At 37.8% G+C, this 19,634-nt stretch overlaps 1 protein-coding gene across 4 annotated transcripts; it reads right to left on the bottom strand.

Annotated features, from left to right (window-relative positions):
- Nucleotides 1–569: 569 nt before the first annotated feature.
- Nucleotides 570–19,027, bottom strand: plekha1a (pleckstrin homology domain containing, family A (phosphoinositide binding specific) member 1a). 4 transcript variants are annotated; one of them, XM_084393963.1, is made up of 13 exons: nucleotides 18,877–18,994; nucleotides 13,076–13,268; nucleotides 12,933–12,989; nucleotides 12,801–12,846; nucleotides 10,617–10,714; nucleotides 8,888–9,010; nucleotides 8,288–8,431; nucleotides 7,672–7,740; nucleotides 6,999–7,063; nucleotides 5,523–5,586; nucleotides 5,199–5,288; nucleotides 4,218–4,288; nucleotides 570–1,960 (listed from the first exon to the last, which is right to left on the bottom strand). In XM_084393963.1, the coding sequence occupies exons 2-13, from the start codon at nucleotides 13,214–13,216 to the stop codon at nucleotides 1,735–1,737; spliced, it is 1,194 nt and encodes a 397-aa protein (XP_084250089.1). In that variant the 5' UTR covers nucleotides 13,217–13,268; nucleotides 18,877–18,994; the 3' UTR covers nucleotides 570–1,734. The 4 variants fall into 4 exon arrangements, with proteins under 4 accessions (XP_084250089.1, XP_084250090.1, XP_084250087.1 ...); XM_084393964.1 differs by having other exon boundaries at nucleotides 8,288–8,428; nucleotides 18,877–18,964; XM_084393961.1 differs by lacking the exon at nucleotides 4,218–4,288 and having other exon boundaries at nucleotides 18,877–19,027.
- Nucleotides 19,028–19,634: the final 607 nt, after the last annotated feature.

Genomic DNA, 19,634 nt, shown 5'->3' with positions numbered 1-19,634 from the left:
TTTGGAATGACGTGTAAATAATGACAGAACCGTTATTTGGACTGCTGCTCTACTTTAAAAACTCCCTTTCCCAAAGGTCTTGTGAAATTGTGACAAAATGTTCGCAAGCATTATCCCAGCTGATGTCATGATCTAATAGTTGGAGACATCACATCCTTAATATGACAGTCTCAGTGAGGTCAGTGAAAATTTACTTGAGACAAAATACAGAGAACATGCAAAACCATGGATGTATTTTGACAACTGGACATATTATAGAGCCAAGATTAACTGTTTTTATATATTGGGTGAATTACCTAATGTGTTTGAATAGTATTACAATTAGTGAGTCATGTGTTAAGATATTTATATCAGTTTAGCAGGTGTTTTCAGAGCCGCAATGTGCAAAACAACTATTTAGCAGTTCGACAGTAACTTTAAATGTCCAACAGAGGGCAATAAAGCCTCTGCTTTTTGATGGTAACTGATGGTCCAGCAAAAAAACAAAACAATCCCAAAACATTTCATATATCCCAAATAATTTTCTAGCTTGTATGGGAAAACCAAAATGTGATATTCAATCAACAGCATAAATTCAGACTTGGTTTATTGCTGTTTCTTATAATAAATAATATAAACAAACAAGATTAAAATGGTTACAGCACAATATGACACCAAAAAAACAAAACAACTGAGGGTTAAAACTGCCGGACCTTTAAAAGAAAAAGATGCAGGCGCTTTTTTAGACATAGGGCAAAAATGAATCCGTGTAAAAACAAACACACTGAAATGCATTTCATAGTAGTCATTCACAAATCCCAACAGCTAAAAAAAAAAAAAAAAAAAAAAAAAAGGAACAATTCAACAAACTCTCACTTATCTGGTCAGACATATACAGTAATACCCAGAATGCCAGAAAATTACAGGGATGTAGGCAGATTATACAGCAACAGTCTGCTCAATTTTACTGTATCCAAACCATTGAGTGAATAAGCTGTGGATTTGATCAGTCATTTAGTGGAGGAATAGACAAAAAAAACAGTATTACAGCAACAAGATTTCACCCATATGTATACATGCGGATAAAAGATGAAAATTAACTGTCAGTCAAAATAACCCCCAGCTTAGTCCACAGGATCAATTAAGTCACATTAACAGCACATAGAAAACTTTTACAAATAGGAAACTGCACAGAAAGAAACACAAATGAAGTATGTTCTATAATGCTCAGTGTAGGGGCATTTTTGGATATTAAAAAAGGAATCACTTCTTCTCACAAGCACTCGAACAGCCTTTCCAACTCCAGTCCGTGAGTTTGTGTGAAACTTTGCATCCTCCAACACAGTCCCAGAAACCACTTGAGTTTAGGTAACATTGAATCCATATTCCATGAGTTTCTTTCTGCACTTTTCGGTAAAAGCTCAAAGGTTAGGAGGTTAGGAGATTCTTTGGAATCATAGTAGAGTTTCTGATCTAGATGAACATGACTGAAGCTCTTTTAAAAGTTCAGAATTTGGTTGACAGGTCGGGTCGAATCAGTTTGGATCCGAACGCCCAGGTTATCTTTCCTCCAAAGATCCTTCCATCCCCTAAACTCTGCATACCCATCTTAATATTTCTGGGTCAGAGGTAAAAGTTTAATGTAAAACAGTCAGACTTCACTAACAGGAAGATCTGCACTCTCCAGATCAAGTTGGGGCAAAGGAGCGTCGCACATTCCAAAGCTGCTGCGTCGCCGCCAAGGCGATTCGTGAGTCACTTGGAGAGGCGGGTCTCTTGCAGTGACAGACGGGGCTCTTGCAGTGACAGGCGGGCATGTGGGCGGGGCAGGGGCAGCAGGCTCATGAAGTGCTCGCTGTCCCAAGCCAGACCTCGCGGGACCACGGCATTCTGGGTAGGCTGACACGACAGGGCTGGGCGTCCAGGGGACGGCGTGACTCGTGAGCTGGCGGTAGAAACAGGAGCTGCCAACAATGTGCTCCTAAATGGGAAGAAAGACGGAGAGAAAGTTTAACGATGTTTAAGGTTCTGGTCTGAATAAAGCGTTTTTTTTTTTTTTTTCAGGAAAGCGTTAAGACTGATGCAGTGCGGTAAAGATTGAGAGCAGTCTCAGCTGTGAGTAAGAACATCCGAGAAACAGGTTTTTTGGATGAGCTTAGCAGTAGAAGATGAGAAGTACCAGAAACCAGAGCCAGCAGAGCACCAGATCAGAAGTGTTAGTACTCAGAGAGCCCAGCTATTCCCCCTCACTGGAAAACACAACATGAGAGAGAACGTGAGAAGGAGAGAGAGGTAGAAGCAGGCCTGGACGATACATCAAATGTTCATTTTATACTTAGCTGACAATAAAAATAAAAATAAAAAACCTGAGGAAATGCTTTTCATTGGTCTGATAAGTTTCTGAAAGACAGTATCATCAAGACAAATTTTGACACATGCCATTGTCATAATTCTTGAGTATGTGAACATGATGCATTAATAGCATCTCTAAATTGAATCTTCAGTAACAAAAAAACATTTGAATTGCTTGTCTTATTAATTTCCATGAATCAGTTCAACTAGTTCATAAATGAATCAGTTAAAAAAACATGAATCAAAGATTTATCATAAAAAAAAAATTCAAGAATATGGTATTTTACATATAATGTTGTAGTAAACTTGTACTTCTGGTCAAAAGTAAGGTTTGGTGTCAGGAAGATTTTCAGTAAGGATCATGTGACGCTGAAGGAATATCATTGCTCTGATTTTAAATAAACAATCATTTAAAAAAAAAAAAAAAAGACCCTTAAACTATTTAAGAGGAAATACAAAAATAAAGATGCATATTATTACTGGTAAATCAAGTTAAAGCCTTAAAAATACTGAAGCATTATTATTAAGCTACATCGCCCAGCCCTAGGTAGAAGATGGGAGGCAAAGAGCAATATAATGAAAGAAAAGAGTGGAGAGAGAATATTGAACGACAGAATGAATGTAAGGGAGAGACGACAAATATTGTGACAGTTAGTTAGAACTGCATTCTGTGTTTAGTTACAAATTTACACAAATATAAATATATTATCGTTAGTTTGAGAACTGCAATAAAACCCCCCCAAAAAAAACACAACAACATCTTAATCACTGCTCCAGAATGTCCACAACATTTTACCTAACAATCATGCGAGAAAGCACAGACATGTCTAATCTAATTACAGCAGTGATTGAGAACCTGATGTCGAAGACTCGAGGGTTCACCTCACAAAACAAAAACCTTAGTGCAAGTCAGTACTGGGAAATGTGGATAACATTTAAAACACAGGCACAACAACGCAACTCTCAAACATTAAAGCATGTGTAACCTCATCATAAGAACTGACACAAACATGTTTGCATGGCAACCAAGTCTTAACCCTCTAACAGTCTGTTAAAGGGGTGTCAGAAAGTGAGGGCCGGCCAAAAGGTCCTCACTCCAATGGTCTAAAACTCAAACTGGTCCTCACAAAGACAACTATCCAAGTTCATATGTACGTACGTACGCACACGGTTTGAAAATGTGTAAATAAAGCAATTAACATGCTGGAAAAATAACATTGCTTTATTACATAATCAAAATCTTTTATTTTTATACAATCAATCTCCAAAGGGTAAGATAAAGTTCTATTCTAAACTTCCATATCAATAAATATCCTTTTTCAAGACAAGCAAAATGGGCTATGGGCAATGTTTTAAGTTTATTTTAAATCAGAAATGACTAGTTTGCGTCATTTAGGATGGTAAAACAAAAAGACTTGGTCAAAAAAAATGTATGAACCATGCTACACACAACAATAAAGAATAATTAAATACAGATGAGCAATCAAAACATGTGAAACATGCGTTTTTGGGTGTGTAGCAAGAGACTGCAGTGGGCTGGCAGAGAGGCAGAAGCATTAGAAATGGAGAAGTGCATCAATATTACCCGTTAGTTTAAATGAGGGAGCCACAGTGTTGAGAAGAAACAGATGAGAGAATTAGCGGGAAACCATCAGGTCAGCGGAAAACTGAATGCATCTCGTTAATGAACTGTTGATTACGTTTATTTTCTGCATTTGAATCTGAACTGTTAGGTGTGCATTTGTGTGTGAAGTTATTCTGGAAAAGCGAAATGGAAAAGATCAAGCTAGGTAAGTACGTTTGTGTGCGTATTTGCGTTAGCGACTCTAAAGCGAAGCGAGGAAGAGGAAACAATGGGCGGGTCAAAGGGGGCGGAGATCACATACGTGCTGCCTTGAGTGACACGTGGTGTATATCTCTGAATACAGGGGCTTGAATGCCTTCTGGCCTGACGCATCTGAAACAACAGTGCAAAGCTACATTAGAGGAAGAAAGGGAGAGAGTGATACAGGAGCCCCGAAAAGTATTTGGACACTTAATATATGAATGTCATTTCATTTACATATATATAACAAAATATCAATTACAATACAATGTCTTACAATATATTGTTTTATTATTTTAAAGTCGGCATGAAAAATACATATAATTGATCTTATTGTAAATCATTAATTCATGTATATGTTAATCAAACTGTCATAACTCCATCTTTCAGTGAAATGGTGATGTGTATAGACTTCTTCAATCATTCAGTCCGCTTAAACCCGCTTCTATCTTACAATCGACTGCAAACTCGAATTCACATCTAATCAACAACCAGTGAATAGAACTAAGCCCTTGCTCTATTTTCTTCTTCGATAATCTGTTTTACTCACATGTACGTCTCAATGCCAAAGAAAAGGTCTGTCACTACTTCCCTTAAATCTAGACTTCTTCCATCTTAAATAAATGCTACTTAACTTGATATTTGTCATCAAATGCAATGACGCCCATACATTAAGTGCAACTAAAGTGTCCAAATCCTTTTTGGGGTCACTAGGTTAATTGGGAGTGGGAGAAAGAGTATGAAACGAACAGACTGCTGCCCACATTTAAATGAGTGCACTCTTGATTCCAGAGTGCTTTAACGCTTCTGAACTATTACCAATCTTAAACCCAAACCACTGCAGTCATATTATTGTTCACTCCTCTTTTTGTTTGTTTGTGTACATGTGAGAGAGAGAGAGAGAATGAAAGGCACATGATTGGATATATGTGAGCAGATAAACTCCTGAGGTGTTTCCTGAGGCTGAGAATTCATGCTCCACTGTTTTGCTCAGAGGAGTGACTACCTGCTTTTGAATGCATGTGTGCGTGTGCGTACATACAGAAGCTGCGGACCGGCCTGGGCCCCTCTGAGCCACAATGGCTCCTGAAATAGCCTTGATCCAGCTGTGCATCTCCTCTGGACTATCAGCCTGGAACAGAATGGTTGAAAGAAATGGAAAGTTTTTACATAGAGATAAAATGCTACAAATGTAATAAATGCACACGAACTGAGACTACGGACATCTATATGGATCTGAGATACAGAGATCTAAGAACTCACATATAATACACTAATATTTTCAACCACTATTTTCAATAGTTAGATTTTTTGGACTGTGGGGCCACATTAGAAGCACATGTTGATGCATGGCAGGACCTCTCACCTGGATATAGAATGTTCTGGAGGTTGTGACGACTTCAAAGAGGTTGTCTCGCATCATTATTTCACTGAAAGTGAAACCGGGAAGAGAATAACTTGTAATTTAAATCAATAACTATAAATGCACCACTGCAAATCTAAATATACGTAACCGTTCGAAAGTTTGGGGTCAATATGATTTTTTTTTTAAACAAAATAATACTTTTATTCTAAAAGGACAAAGGTAACAGAAAAGACATTTATAATTTTACACAAATTTCTATTTCAAATAATAATAATACGTTACATTTATATAGTGCTTTTCTAGGCACTCAAATCGCTTTACATGGAAGGGGGAATCTCCTCAACCACCACCAGTGTGCAGCATCCACCTGATGATGAGACGGCAGCCAAATTCAGTAGCACCTCAATGCAGTACATGAGATCCGGGGGGCGGAGTTGGATCCAGATATAAGGGGTGGAGATGGGTAGGTTTAGGGGTGGGTTTAGGGATTAAGGGGTGGAGATGGGTAGGTTTAGGGGTGGGTTTAGGGATCAGGGGGTGGAGATGGGTAGGTTTAGGTATATGTAAGGTGGGAGGAGTTGGATCTGGATCCGACTCCTCCCCGTGGAATTCATGTTCTGCAGTGAGGACCATCTCGCCAAATTGCGCCAGAACGCCCACCACACACCAGCTTACTGGTGGAGAGGAGACAGAGTGATGAAGCCAATCAGTATCTGGGGATGATTAGGAGGCCCTGATGGACAGAGGCCAAGGGGCAAATTTGGCCAGGATGCCGGGATTAAACCCCTACTCTTTTTCCGAAGGACATCCTGGGATTTTTAATGATCACAGAGAGTCAGGACCTCGGTTTAACATCTCATCCAAAGGACGGTCCTCTTTGACAGTATAGTGTCCCCGTCACTATACTGGGGCGTTAGGACACACACAGACAACAGGGTGAGCACCCCCTGCTGGCCTCACTAACCAGCAGCAACTTAGTTTTCCCAGGAGGTCTCCCATCCAGGTACTAACCGGGCTCAACCCTGCTTAGCTTCAGGGTGATATGGCTGCTGGCTATAAATGCTGTTCCTTTAAATTTTTCATTAATAACAGAATCCTGAGAAAAATGCATCACAGTTTCCATAAAAAAAATGAAGTAACAAAAGTTTTCAACATTGATGCTACCAAGAAATGTGGGGTCACGTGACACTGAAGACTGGAGTAATGATGCTGAAAATTCAGCTTTGCGATCACATGAATAAATTACATTTTAAAATATATATAAAAAATAAAACAGTTATTATGAATTGTAATCATATTTCACAGTATCACTGTTTTAACTATTTTTGAACACAGAAAACTTACCAACCCCAAACTTTTGAACGCTATTGTGAATGCACAATGTAATCATTTCTTAGTATAGAATGATTCTTATTTATAGGAATTTTCAGTCAAGAATTCAAAGCATTTGATTGGTAGACATTCTGTTTGTTGTACCCATGTTTGCACTCCTGCACCTTATGGACCTCCTTCAGAAGAATAATCTTCAAAGGCTCCTTCTCCTGAAAGTGAAGTGAAAGGAGAGAGAGAGATTAGTTGGTAGTCTCACAGAGCCAGATCTTTTGGTATGGAGTGCGGTCCACTTTGGATCTTATTCAGGCCTGGACTGGACAGGAATCTGAAATGCTTTTTAAGAGCAGTGATTTACATAATGTTTCACTCTCTAACAAGCAGACACACATGTACATATGCAACAGAATCACACACAACTGGCAGCCGCCTGGAATTTCACAGGTATAGTGCCGTTCATGTTGAGACAGACCGCTGGTATTTGCTTTATCTTTTGTCCGGATTTAAAAAAAGAAAACCTTTAATGCAAAAGAGATTAACCTTTCAATTCATATTCTTTCTTCTAAAAAAATATCAGTCTAAGGTCATCTGGCATTAAAAAAGCCAATAAAAAAATAAAAAAGCCATTAAATTTCCTCCAATAAATAAATCTGCTTGTACAATCTAGACAATTCAGTGAATGCAACCATTCAACCTACATTTTTAACATGATTTATTGGGCACCTTAATCTTTGTTTCAGAATTCTCCACTGACCAGGGATGATGTGTGCATTTAATACAAATCACTCCTGCATAAGTGGCAAATTAACATACAACATACCAGATCAGACTTGAAGTAACTCATCGAGTTCTGCTCCAGAACAAAATATCTCCGTTTCCAGTTCTTCATCTGATATAAGAGGAAAACGGTAACATGTAATTAATTATCTCCAGTAGTCACACAAAGCTTCATACATTTTTACAATTTAGTTTTTAAATATAATATTTTAGTGTGTACAACCGGGCAGGGTTCCTACACATTGGTTAACTTCAAATTCAGACCTTTCAAGGACTTTCCAGTCCAATACCCTCAAATTTTAATGGACTTAATGTGGGGACACATTTCAAGTGAGAGCAAGGTTACATCGTGTTCCCTTGTAAGATACATTATTACAGTTTTGCCCGCGTGAACGTCATGGCAACGTACAACACTAAGTACCTCACGCAGGAAACACTTAACGTAACGCGTAAACGCGCGCAACTAACCTAAACTTCGTGCACAAAATAAATTCAAACACTTTCAAGGACCTGCATCGATGTATGTTTATTTTCAAAAACTTTCCAGGGCCTTGAAAACTTTTTTTCAGATTCACAAACTCTCAAGGATTTCAAGGACCTGTGGGAACCCTGACCAGGGTTACAAAAGACCCACGCTAAAAACAGCCTCTCAGACTCACCAGCGCCCCTTGTTTGACGCAGTATCCTGCTTTAATAACGGTCTGATCCAGCCCTGCTCTAGTGTGCAAATATGGCGGATTGTTTTGAGCCTTCCTCAAGCCCACCTTCTCTCCTCCAACACTGTGTGCCACCTCTCCATCCTGCTAAATAAATCAGACATACATGAACATGCAGAAAAAAAAGAGCTCTGCAAATTAACTAGACAAAATGTTTAATTTGTTCTTAATACAACATTGCTTAATTGAGAAATACACATTGAAATAAAACATGCACTATTAGCATATCAGTTACAGAAACTGTATTAAAATTATATAACACAGTTATTCCATATTTAAGGGATGTACTGAAATTTCGGGTACCGAATTTCGGGACCAAAACATCTAATTAGTAATTTTCCGATGGCACGTTTTGACTGTGTTCCGTGTCTATTTTGTGCACACAATGAGGATAAGCTTCAACAGTTAAACGCGTCAGCATTGTGGATACTAGCTCTGGATTTACAAAATTCATTTTTCAATTTTATCAGTAATGATATGGTTTCTTGAATCTAAAATCGTTTAGTGTGTGGTTTTCTGTTGATGCGCAGCGCAGCCTAATACCTGTGTCTGTGTGACGACAGCCACTCCTGCAATGATCTCGGTCTTGTATGGGACCTGTTTCTTGTTGCCATTTGAAGCCAACCTCTGACTCTCAGAGTGAACGGTATCAGAGGACTTAGGAACCTGTGAGAGAGAGAAAGGGAGAGACAAAAAAAGAAAGAGAAATGAATGACCAGGAAAGACTGAGAGGGGGTTTTCAGAAACAAAATTGGGGCAGCAGCAAAACATTGAAAATGCAACGTAATGAAAAGACAGAGGGGAAAAAAAAGTGAATGAGGCACAGATGAATTAATCATCGATTGTGAGACTCACAGGATAACTCAACAACGGCTTATTGTGTAGCCCTTCAAATCCATCAGCCCACGCTCCAAGAGTGTCTGGCCTACAGACAGAGCACTTCCTGCCATTGCATGTGGAAGTGTGATATATTAGTGAAACAGGGAGAGTGAAAAAGAGTAGAAGAGAGAGAGACATTCTAGGGTACGTGTGTGTGTTTGTACATGTGCATGTGATGTGTGTGAAGGCCTTCTGAATCGCCGATGACTCAGAGGTGAAGGTCGTTCAAACAATACAACTTCCCATTAGTCAGCCAAGTGACTCGCACAAGGAAAAAGCCATCAGGAAGAGGAACACACGGCTTAAACAGGACAGGGTTTTTTTTTGAGAAACTTTCAACTTCCCGTGCGTATGTTTGTATGTGCTTGACTGCACATGTACTCAGAGAGGGGACGAAGACTGCAACTCCAATAAGGAAACTTGCTGTTTTTTTTGTGCGGGTGTATTTGCTTACGGTAATTTGCTTGTAAACTGCTTGTACTTTGTAATTTGGGTTACTTTCAATAGTTAAACTCACAGAGAACACTAACAATAATTTATCTTCCAGTGAACTAATCTGTAGTGTTGACAGAACCACTGACACTGACTGAATGAACTCATTGAATGCTTTCATTGTTTCTTTAACTGTTCCTGTATGCAGTAGTCTGGGATATCAGATTAGCATGTGAGCTTGTTTAATAGCTAGATAACTAATGCAAACAATCCAGGATCCTAAAAAAAGGATGTCTTGGTGAGCAATGAGAAACTTCTTTTAAAAACATTTAAAAAAAAATCTTGCCAACCTTAAACTTTTTCACCCCAAAATCAACAGGAGAAAATTACATTTTGCATAAAGAAAAATAAAGCCTAATACTGTACTTAAACTGTAGTATCAATAAGTATTCAAACATCATGGTAGGATTTTTCGTACTGTTTATTTATTCTGATAAAATTAAATGTACTGTTATATTACAGTACATTTATACTGCAATGCCGAAAAAATATGTTATTAAATTCATTAGAATTAGGGCAGCAAAATTATATCAAAAATCATAATTTGATTATTCCTTTTGATACTGTAATCATGATGATTAACAATTCAGATAAATATATTATAATTATACATTTATTTTGTTTTACCTAAAACAAGCTGTTACTGGTTACAATATACTATTGTGTCGCACTAATGAGAAACACCTTTGAGAAAGATGGGAATTACACACACACACACACACACACACACACACACACACACACACACACACACACACATAAAAAAAACCCTGAAAAGTAAAACATCCAGATCCATGACATTTGGGGGAGTTACAATGGTAAAATTTTGTATGGGGGTTCAATGGATATAGATGCCTGCAGACAGCACATTCACACTTGCATTTTGCATGTGTGTACTCACTGTGATTTTGGTTGCATTGTTGAGCGCGTTGACCCATTCCACGAGATCCTGCTGATCATTAGCCTGCAGAAAGTATTTCCTCATTCCTGCATTGATGACTGCACACAGACAGAGAGAACGAGCTTAACCCCATTTCCCATAATTCAATGTCAATTTTGCTGAGTAATTCTGAGAACTGTCAGTGTATCAGAAGGAACGTGTCAGTGTATTTAAAAAAAAAAGCCCATTAATCCCAAAAGCACACAGATAGCCTTAATTTGAGCCTAGTAGCTTTATGGATTACCATACTCAGCTCTTGAAGTCAATAAGGCATTGCAAAATCAATTTCAGACTAAAAAGCTACAGCAAAATGGAGCTTGACTCAATTTTTCCCGCAATGTCGGTTAATTCAGTGACTGTTATCTGGAATGAAAAGATGAATGCTAGAAATCACTGCATCACAATAAACTCCATTGTGCATGTGCGATGTTCATTATGTGCAGCTGTACTGAAATGGTCTGCCTTCCACCAATAGTTCTCACTCATGTAAGTTGCACTGTATCCTCGTATGGTTAAAACAGGGGTGTCCAAGAGGTCTGGGTCCTGGAGGGCCACTGTCCTACAGAGTTTAGCTCAAACTTGCCTTAACACACCTGCCTGGAACTTTCTAGGATGCCTAGTTGTGTTTAATTGGGATTGGAGCTAAACTCTGCAGGACAGTGGCCCTCCAAGAACCGGACTGAACACCTCGGGGTTAACATTTTTAAAACTATATTTAAAATATTTCTGGGTGCTCATGTAATTTTTTCCTATCAATGAGAATTTGAAAATTATTACTTTGTGTGTGTGTGTGTGTGTGTGTGTGTGTGTGTGTGTGTTTTGCGACTCAAAACAAAATATAAGTCATTGTTCACTAATAATCTTTACCTCCAGTTGTTAAATGTTTCCAATGGATAACTGAGTTGAACCTGAAAACCAGATCAGACTGGTTTTGTGTTCAGGATGTTGTCTGACCCAAAATAAATTACATTCACTGATGAGGCATTTTTGTCATTTTGAAGAAATATAGTTATATGGGTTTTAACAAGAGGGTAAATAAACTCCTAAATAGTAAATAATGTGTGAACTATTCTTTAACCTATATCTGGATAAAAGCATGAAAAAAGTTTGCCAAGAAGCACTGGTTGTTATTTTTGAAGATAAAAAAAACCCCCGATGAACAGGATTTCAAAAACACTTCAAAATGAAGTTCAGATTTCAAATTTCTACAGAAGCATCCTGCAAAAAGCATGCACACCAACTCATCTATCAAGTGACCAGACCACCGTTTCCTGTTTCCACTCATGTTGTGCAGAAGGTTACCATGTGCAGTGCAGTGCAGTAACTGTACATGCAAAGCAACACAAGAGTGTGTGTGTTTAAGCTGTAAGAACGAGTCAAAATAATCTCAAAATGTACTTGAAAAAGAAGTAATGGAAATACTTTTTTGCTTTTCACTGCATCAACATACTATTACAATCCATTCACAGAAGTACAAAAGCAGTGCTTATAGCAAAAACATGACCTAAAACCAAACTTATAAGCTTTCTATATAGCGCCCAGCCAGGATTCAAACCACAAAACTTTTAGTCAACAATTGAGGCTTGAGCTATTCCTTTAAAGGGATAGTTTACTCAAATGAAAATTCTGTCATAATTTACTCCTTTTCTTAAAAATATCTTTGTGTTCAGCAGAAGAAAGAAATTCATACAGGTTTGGAGCAACTTGGGAGTGAGTAAATGATGACAGAACTTTCATCTTTGGGTGAACGATCCCTTTGAGTACTGTTTACACTACGTGATGAAAATATAGACAAAAAATAAATAAAACAAAAAATATCAGGCTTACACCGAGACAAATGGTGTGGCGCAATGGATAAGACACATGCCTTTGGTGTGAGAGACCCGGGTTCGAATCCACTGTGAGACACCAATGTGTCCCTGAGCAAGACACTTAACCCCTAGTTGCTCCAGAGGCGTGCGACCTCTGACATATATAGCAATTGTAAGTCGCTTTGGATAAAAGCGTCAGCTAAATGAATAAATGTAAATGTAAATGTCATCATGACATTCCAAAAGACGGTAATTTATACTATAATCAGAAATCTGACAACTTTGTATCAAAATGCTTGAGAACTGATAGTGTGTTGATGTGAAAAAGTCTTACCAAAGCAGTACTCAGCCTTTGGCCTCTGTTTGGTGGCATCACTGACCTAAAACAAGAGTGGTGGCTTTGTAGTAACTTCTCAAAAGGCAATGATGCAGAAATAGCAGAACATGTGAAAAGGTGGGAGCTTACCTTGGATATGTAGGTGAGACTGAGGGAACCCACATGTTTGGCACCTACAGGCAGGTTCTATGAGACCAAGAAACAATATCACACTCAGATAGCTAATCAGAACTACATTACACAGAAAGCATTGCACTTTAGTTAGATGCTACCTGAGGGTTGTCCATGTACCAGACCAGATTCCCCTGTTGCGTGTCCAGGATGAAATACCGTCGCAGGAACTTGCCACTGTTCTCCAAATCTTCGATATCCAGGAAACCGCATATGCGGTTCTGCCGGTCCACGTAAGGCATGTCCCCCTCTCTTCACACTACTCATTCCCCTTCTCTCTGATATCAGAAACTTCTATGGACAGAGACAGAGATGGAAAGGGAGGAGCATGAGATAGGATACAAAGATTTAAGAGAGAGAGAGAGAGAGAGAGAGGGGTTAGTCAGACTAACAGTAAATGAGCTGATGCCATTTTGTGGTTGTAAAAATTCCCCCTCTATCCTTGATGACCCCTCACGCTTTCTTTTCTTGTGCTCTTTCAGCTGAAAACTATTTTTCTTTCTCTGATGTCTCAGTTTTCTGGCACAGGATCTGAATCACCACACTGCCCTGCATTAGTAACTGACAAAACTTTTTTTTGCAACTAAGTCAACTAATTCTCATTAATTTACAACTAAATGTCAACTAAGGCCTGGGACACACTAGACGATTTTCAAATCTCAATCGATTTTAAAACTGGGAGACCACAGACTAAAGGGCAGTTTCAACTGATTTTTAGCATTATAATCCTCCGAATGCACACACTAGAAGATTCGTCCGGGCCACGAGACCACACACCTGTCGATTGTAGTAACATTTACAGAGCGAGACGAGATCTCACGGAGACTCGTGAGATTAAACGGGACTTGAAGAAAAACAAATGGAGGACAATCGACGTTGTCAGCTGGTTCTGCTGGCATGAGTTTTGTTTTAGAGGTATAAAAACACAGGAAAAAAAAGGAACTTTCTCAATACTTCACTTTCGTGGCATGTTTGTGGTTAGTGAAGCTTGCTAGCTCTCATTGGCTATCGCGGGTATCCCGACAGAGGCAGCACAATCAAGATTTGGGATCGTGCGGGCTCCGACGCGATCGGGAGCAGTAAAATAATCGTAATGACACCACACAATTGAGGAGTTTTTTGGACAAAATGTCAGTTGCGAGAAGCCTCGAATCGGGCCACACCCCCCCAGATCGTTGGGGGTTGCAAATCGGCCCCAAAATCGGGCTTAAAATCTTCAAGTGTGTGGCCAGCCAAACTCTTAGAACATTAGAAGATTGTTAGGTTAGGGTAAGGGTTAGTAGAGTAAGTTGACCCGTACTGGCAAAGGTACTTATAGTAAATAGAATGTCTGTTGGGGCATCAAAATAAAATGCTAGCAGATATTAAGCAGACAGTCTACTAATACTCTAATGACTGGTAGCTGGCATGTAGTTGCAAAGTTACTTATATTTATTAGAATATCTAAAAAGTGGACTATCGAAGTGTTACCATTTTTTATTAGGAGGAAGAACAAAAAAAAAAAAAAAAAAAACTATGGTAAATGACAAACAATTAAAAAACAAAAGGGTTATTGTTATTATAATTATTATATATTTAAAACACTTAGTTTTGTTAATTATTCAACTTCACTTTACACGTTCTGGGTCTGTATGACATTTTATTCAGCAGGGATGCATTAAACTGATTAAAAAAACAAACATTTATATTCTAACAAAAAAATGTTAGATTTCAGTCAAAAACTTTGTTCAAAGAATCCTGAGAAACAATGTATCATGTTTTTTCACAAAAATATTACGCAGCACAACTGTTTTCAACATTGATGCTAATAAGAAATGTTTCTTGAGCATAGGGATGCTCGATATATCGGCTGATATATGTTAATTTTTAATGTTATCGTTATCGGCCAGATAAGAAAATTTGGTCGATATATAACAGCCGATAAATAATGATTATTTCAGATGCACATTGTTTGCCATGATGGTTTTGAATTGCTTGAAATATGATTAGAATCACTTCAAAAAAGGAAAATACAGTAAAGTGCAAACAAGTCTGTCATATAAGCAACAAAAAATATAATAAGACATAAATAATTGTGTACTTAGGACATGGCTTTTAATGGCGAGACTTGTTTTTGTAATCATGCTCTCAAAACTTGCAATATATCGGTTTTCAAATATAAAGAATTATCGGTATCGGCCAAAATGTTCATATCGGTGCATCACTACTTGAGCACCAAATCATCATGAAGGATTTTGTGACACTGAAGACTGGAGCAATGATGCTGACAATGCAGATTTGCCATCACAGGAAGAAAAAAATTACATTTTAAAAGAGTTTTTTTTATATAATAATATTTCACAATATTACTGTTTTTACTGTGTTTGATCAAATAAATGCAGCCTTAGTGAACATAAGAGACTTTTGACTGGTAGTGTAGATAACTACTATATATAGGTTTTTTCATTTTTTTGAAGCATACACTCTCAAGCAGTATTATATAACATTCAGAAATATTCTGAGGCAACACGTGAATATGGGACATAATGTGCCGGAGTGGCAAAACCAAGAATAAATCCACAATTCTCCTCTTCTACTCTGAGGACAGGGGCATTAACGGCATGATTGTAAATCATAAACAGACAAAGGCTGTGAAGGAAGACAAGGCCTGCTGTGTCATCGGCCAGCAGAGGCAACAATGACCATGAGTCACTTGACCAATTAGCATGAAGCGCTGTTCAGCCCCGCCCTGAGTTCCAGAGCACAGAATCAGCCTTCTGTTCTGCAATGCTTATAGGTTCTAGAGGAGCCCTGTTCTTCTAAGTCTTAGAGTATGCAGGACTGTACTGTCATAAAGCAAAACATGACCTATACAGCATTTAGGTTTGAACAAAAGCACACAGATATCACATTCTGAGCTTCTATCTGCTGCTCATCAGAGTCTGCAAACGCAGCTTCCGATCCCTCATTCTTGCTCTCTTCCTCCTGATTTTAGATTGGGCAGATAATCTTCAAGACAGGTCTGGTCACGTTCTAGACAGGATTCATTTTGTTCTAGACTAGGCCAACCGCATTAAAACAAACACACACACACACAGACACGAGGCACAACTCCTTATCTCTGGATCTTAAGATGTGTCTGTAACAAGGTTAGAACTACATTTTGATCTTAATTTGTTCATGAAATTTAACACAAGCAGACACACACACAGGAAGAACCTTACTCACACTAAGTTGGTTGGTTTGCATGCACATATCCTTCTTTGAATCTCTGATAAGAAAACAAATCTGCTGTTTCACTGACAAAGACGAACGTAGGATAAGGTAGATGAAACACCACTTTAACCCGGACTGTGTGTTTGCGTGCAATTCAGTCTTGTATTATAGCGATTCAGGCAAAAAAGACAAGCACACACACCTAATATTTGTTGTGAAGCAGATAAAGTTGTCAGAGAGGTTGTACCGAGTTCTTGCCCTCGAGCTAGTTTCAGCAAATGCAGACATGCACATAAACACACACACACACACACACACACACACACACACACACACACACACACACACACACAAGGTTATTGTAGTTTAACATTTTCAAATTGGATCATTTTAAAGAGATAGTTCATGCAAAAATGTAAATTGTTATCAGTTACTCACCCTCATGTAGTCGGCCTAAAGATTTTTGTTTACATTTGAAACACAACAAATTAAAGCTACACTGTGTAATTTTTTAAGTTGATTCTTAGCAAAAAACACTTTGTTCTTTCAAAAAAAATATGCGCTCATTAATGTGTAATTACTTCTGCCAACTAATCAAGTATTCTCATAAGCGTAGAATCTGCCATTTAGAATACATAAGAGCAACTCACTCAAATGGCGGCAGCCATGTTGCGCCTCCATCTTGAAAATACATTAGCCAAAGAGGGACATACCTGGAAATTCAAGCTTCGCCTTTCGCATTTTTACACTCAGTGGCACCGTGACGAATGCAAGGAGAAGATTACTCGCGACTGCCGGCAGATTTGAAATAATACGGCTAGAGAGTAATATTCAGTTGGTAGTCATAAACAATTTCACCGCTAGATGGGAGAAAATCCTACACAGTGTAGCTTTAAGATATTTTAATGAAACCTGAAAGACTTCTGTGCCTCATATAAAGTCCATTCCACCAAAACTTTGAGACTTCAGAAAGAACATAAAGAGATGACTTGGATTAAATTGCTCAAATGATTTCGCACTTTTTGAAGTGTCAGTGTTTTGGTGGAATGGACGTTCAGTGGATGGACAGAAATCTCTAAGGTTTTATTAAATATTTCTTCATTTGTGTTTCGAAGATGAACGGGACATCTTATGGGTTTGGAATGACATGAGGATGAGTAATTGATGACAGAATTTTAATTTATGTGTGAACTAACCCTTTAATCCTGTTTTAAAACTGACTTAAAATTTCAGTGTCATTTTGGTTACTTTCAATTACAGTTTAGATTTTTTGGTATGGATACATTTCATTTTCATTTTTATACATTAAGTTTTAGTTATAGCTGTACCAATTAAGAATCAGGAACTAACGCGGTAGCGCAAAATAGATTTTGTTCAATTTTAGTTTTCTAGATGCTTCCATTCATAATTTTATATTTCACTTTACGAATATACATTTTTAAATTATAGTATACCATAATAAGCATAAACATACCAACATGTATGTAGACTGTGCATATTTCATCTGTACAGTAAACATATCTCAAGGAAATGCATTGCACAAGATAAATAATCTCTCGTTCTTTCCCTGATTTGGTTAACTAGCCTAACCAAACATTAATATAATGGAAACAAATGAAGACTAGAGTAACGTGGTAAAAATACACTGAAATCAAATAATGCTTCTCACATTATACAGTATGAATGTAAAATGAATGCATCTAACAAATACATCTGCAAGTCATGTCTAATAATCTCTATCTATAAAATAGCATGATCATGGAAAGTCATGTTGTTGGATGTCTTCACTCGTCACCATACTGTCTGTAAACCAAAGTCAATTTAATTTTTGCTGACCGATCCACTCATCATGTCTGTTTATAAACACGCCAACAAAAAGTGATGTCCTCAAACACACAATGACCTGCTGTTACGCAACATTTCAACACATTTTTAGGTCAGGTGTCCATTGGTTGGCCTGCGGTAAGGGCAAGTCAAAAACAGAATGCTTAGAATAACACAAAACCATAACTCGGTACAACATCAAAGATGTTGCCACAGTGGTTGAGGTCTCATTTACCATATTTCCAGTTGTTTGTGATTACTGGATAAGGATTTTAGTACAATATTCAACAGAAACTGTAGTCACAAACAGCAATGAAATGTCTGACATACATTAGCCTATAATTTATTCAAATATATTACATAATAGATGTATACAATACAAGCAAAACAAAAATATCCTCATTTTTACAAATACTTACATAAACTGCCATCTTTAAATGTTAAAATTAATGTAAACATACAGTTTAAATTAGATAAATCACAAAAGGCACAATTAGACAGATAAGACAGAACTACAACTGATAATCAACCCATCAACGCACAACGTTACGAGACCAAATGTGTCCTTGATTGAAGAGATTAACGTTTATGATCTGATATTATTATTGTGGCGATGGAAGCGTACACACAGTTCTGAACTCTATACGATGCTCTTGGTATATTATCTTTATTTAGATAAACATTGTAATTGTATTACAAGGGTAAAATCCACGTCTGTCAGTTAGCAACAGCGCGGAAAAGCCCAACCTCGCCCTGTCTCCATTTAATCCTGCCATTAATCAACAGCAGGATCCGTGTTTACATTTTAACATAACCCCATATCCATAAACACACTCATATAGAGACAGATGTGCTAAAAAGGCGGATTTCTCACACTACTCACTCGGTTTATTATCGCTGAAGTGATTCGGTTCAGCCCATCTCCAGCTCGTGTCCCCGTTCACAAACTTCACGAGTGTTTTTCCTGCAGGAGCGGAAGTGGCTGTATACGTCACTGCGTCAGGTTAAACCAACGTGTCTGCTCTCTCGCTCTCGCTCTCTCTCTCTCTCTCTCTCTCTCTCTCTCTAATTCTTTCATATAGGAACTTTTTTAAATAGTAATCTTTATATTTTTGTCATGTTCCTGACGTTAAAATATTTTTATCAGTACAAAATGATCTTACGAAAAATTCCCATGGAAACCATACTGTAGTTTTCGTCAAAATAGTGGAGTTACTCTCAAATAAAACTGGACATTTTTAAAGGGAACTTAGCATTAATAGAATATTAGCCCCCACGGTAATCAAAAATAAATAAAATATATGACTGATAATATTTATTTGTTTGTTTGTTTGCTTGAGCTACTAATAGGCTACTTTATTATTTTAATGGCTTCTCAATGTTTATTACCGGTAATCCCCTCAGCCTGACAAATATGGAAAGTAGGGAAAAACAGGGAAAAAACACTGTTTATTTCTTTTGATGTTTAATTCTGGCTTTAAATGTCCTCCACATTGAGATGATAGATATAGTTAAATCTAGTTAGGCTATGAGTGCTGCTATTGATTTTTGAAACATGGGACAAAACAGGCTACAAACCTGAAAAAAAGGTTAAGTATCAAATTATTTTGGATACATTTTTAAAAATGTTTACAGGTGCAT

This window comes from Rutilus rutilus (assembly GCF_951802725.1).
Source record: "Rutilus rutilus genome assembly, chromosome: 21".
NCBI lineage: Eukaryota > Metazoa > Chordata > Actinopteri > Cypriniformes > Leuciscidae > Rutilus > Rutilus rutilus.
The sequence above is the reverse complement of the archived record's forward strand: the minus strand, read 5'-3'. Positions and strand labels throughout refer to the sequence as shown.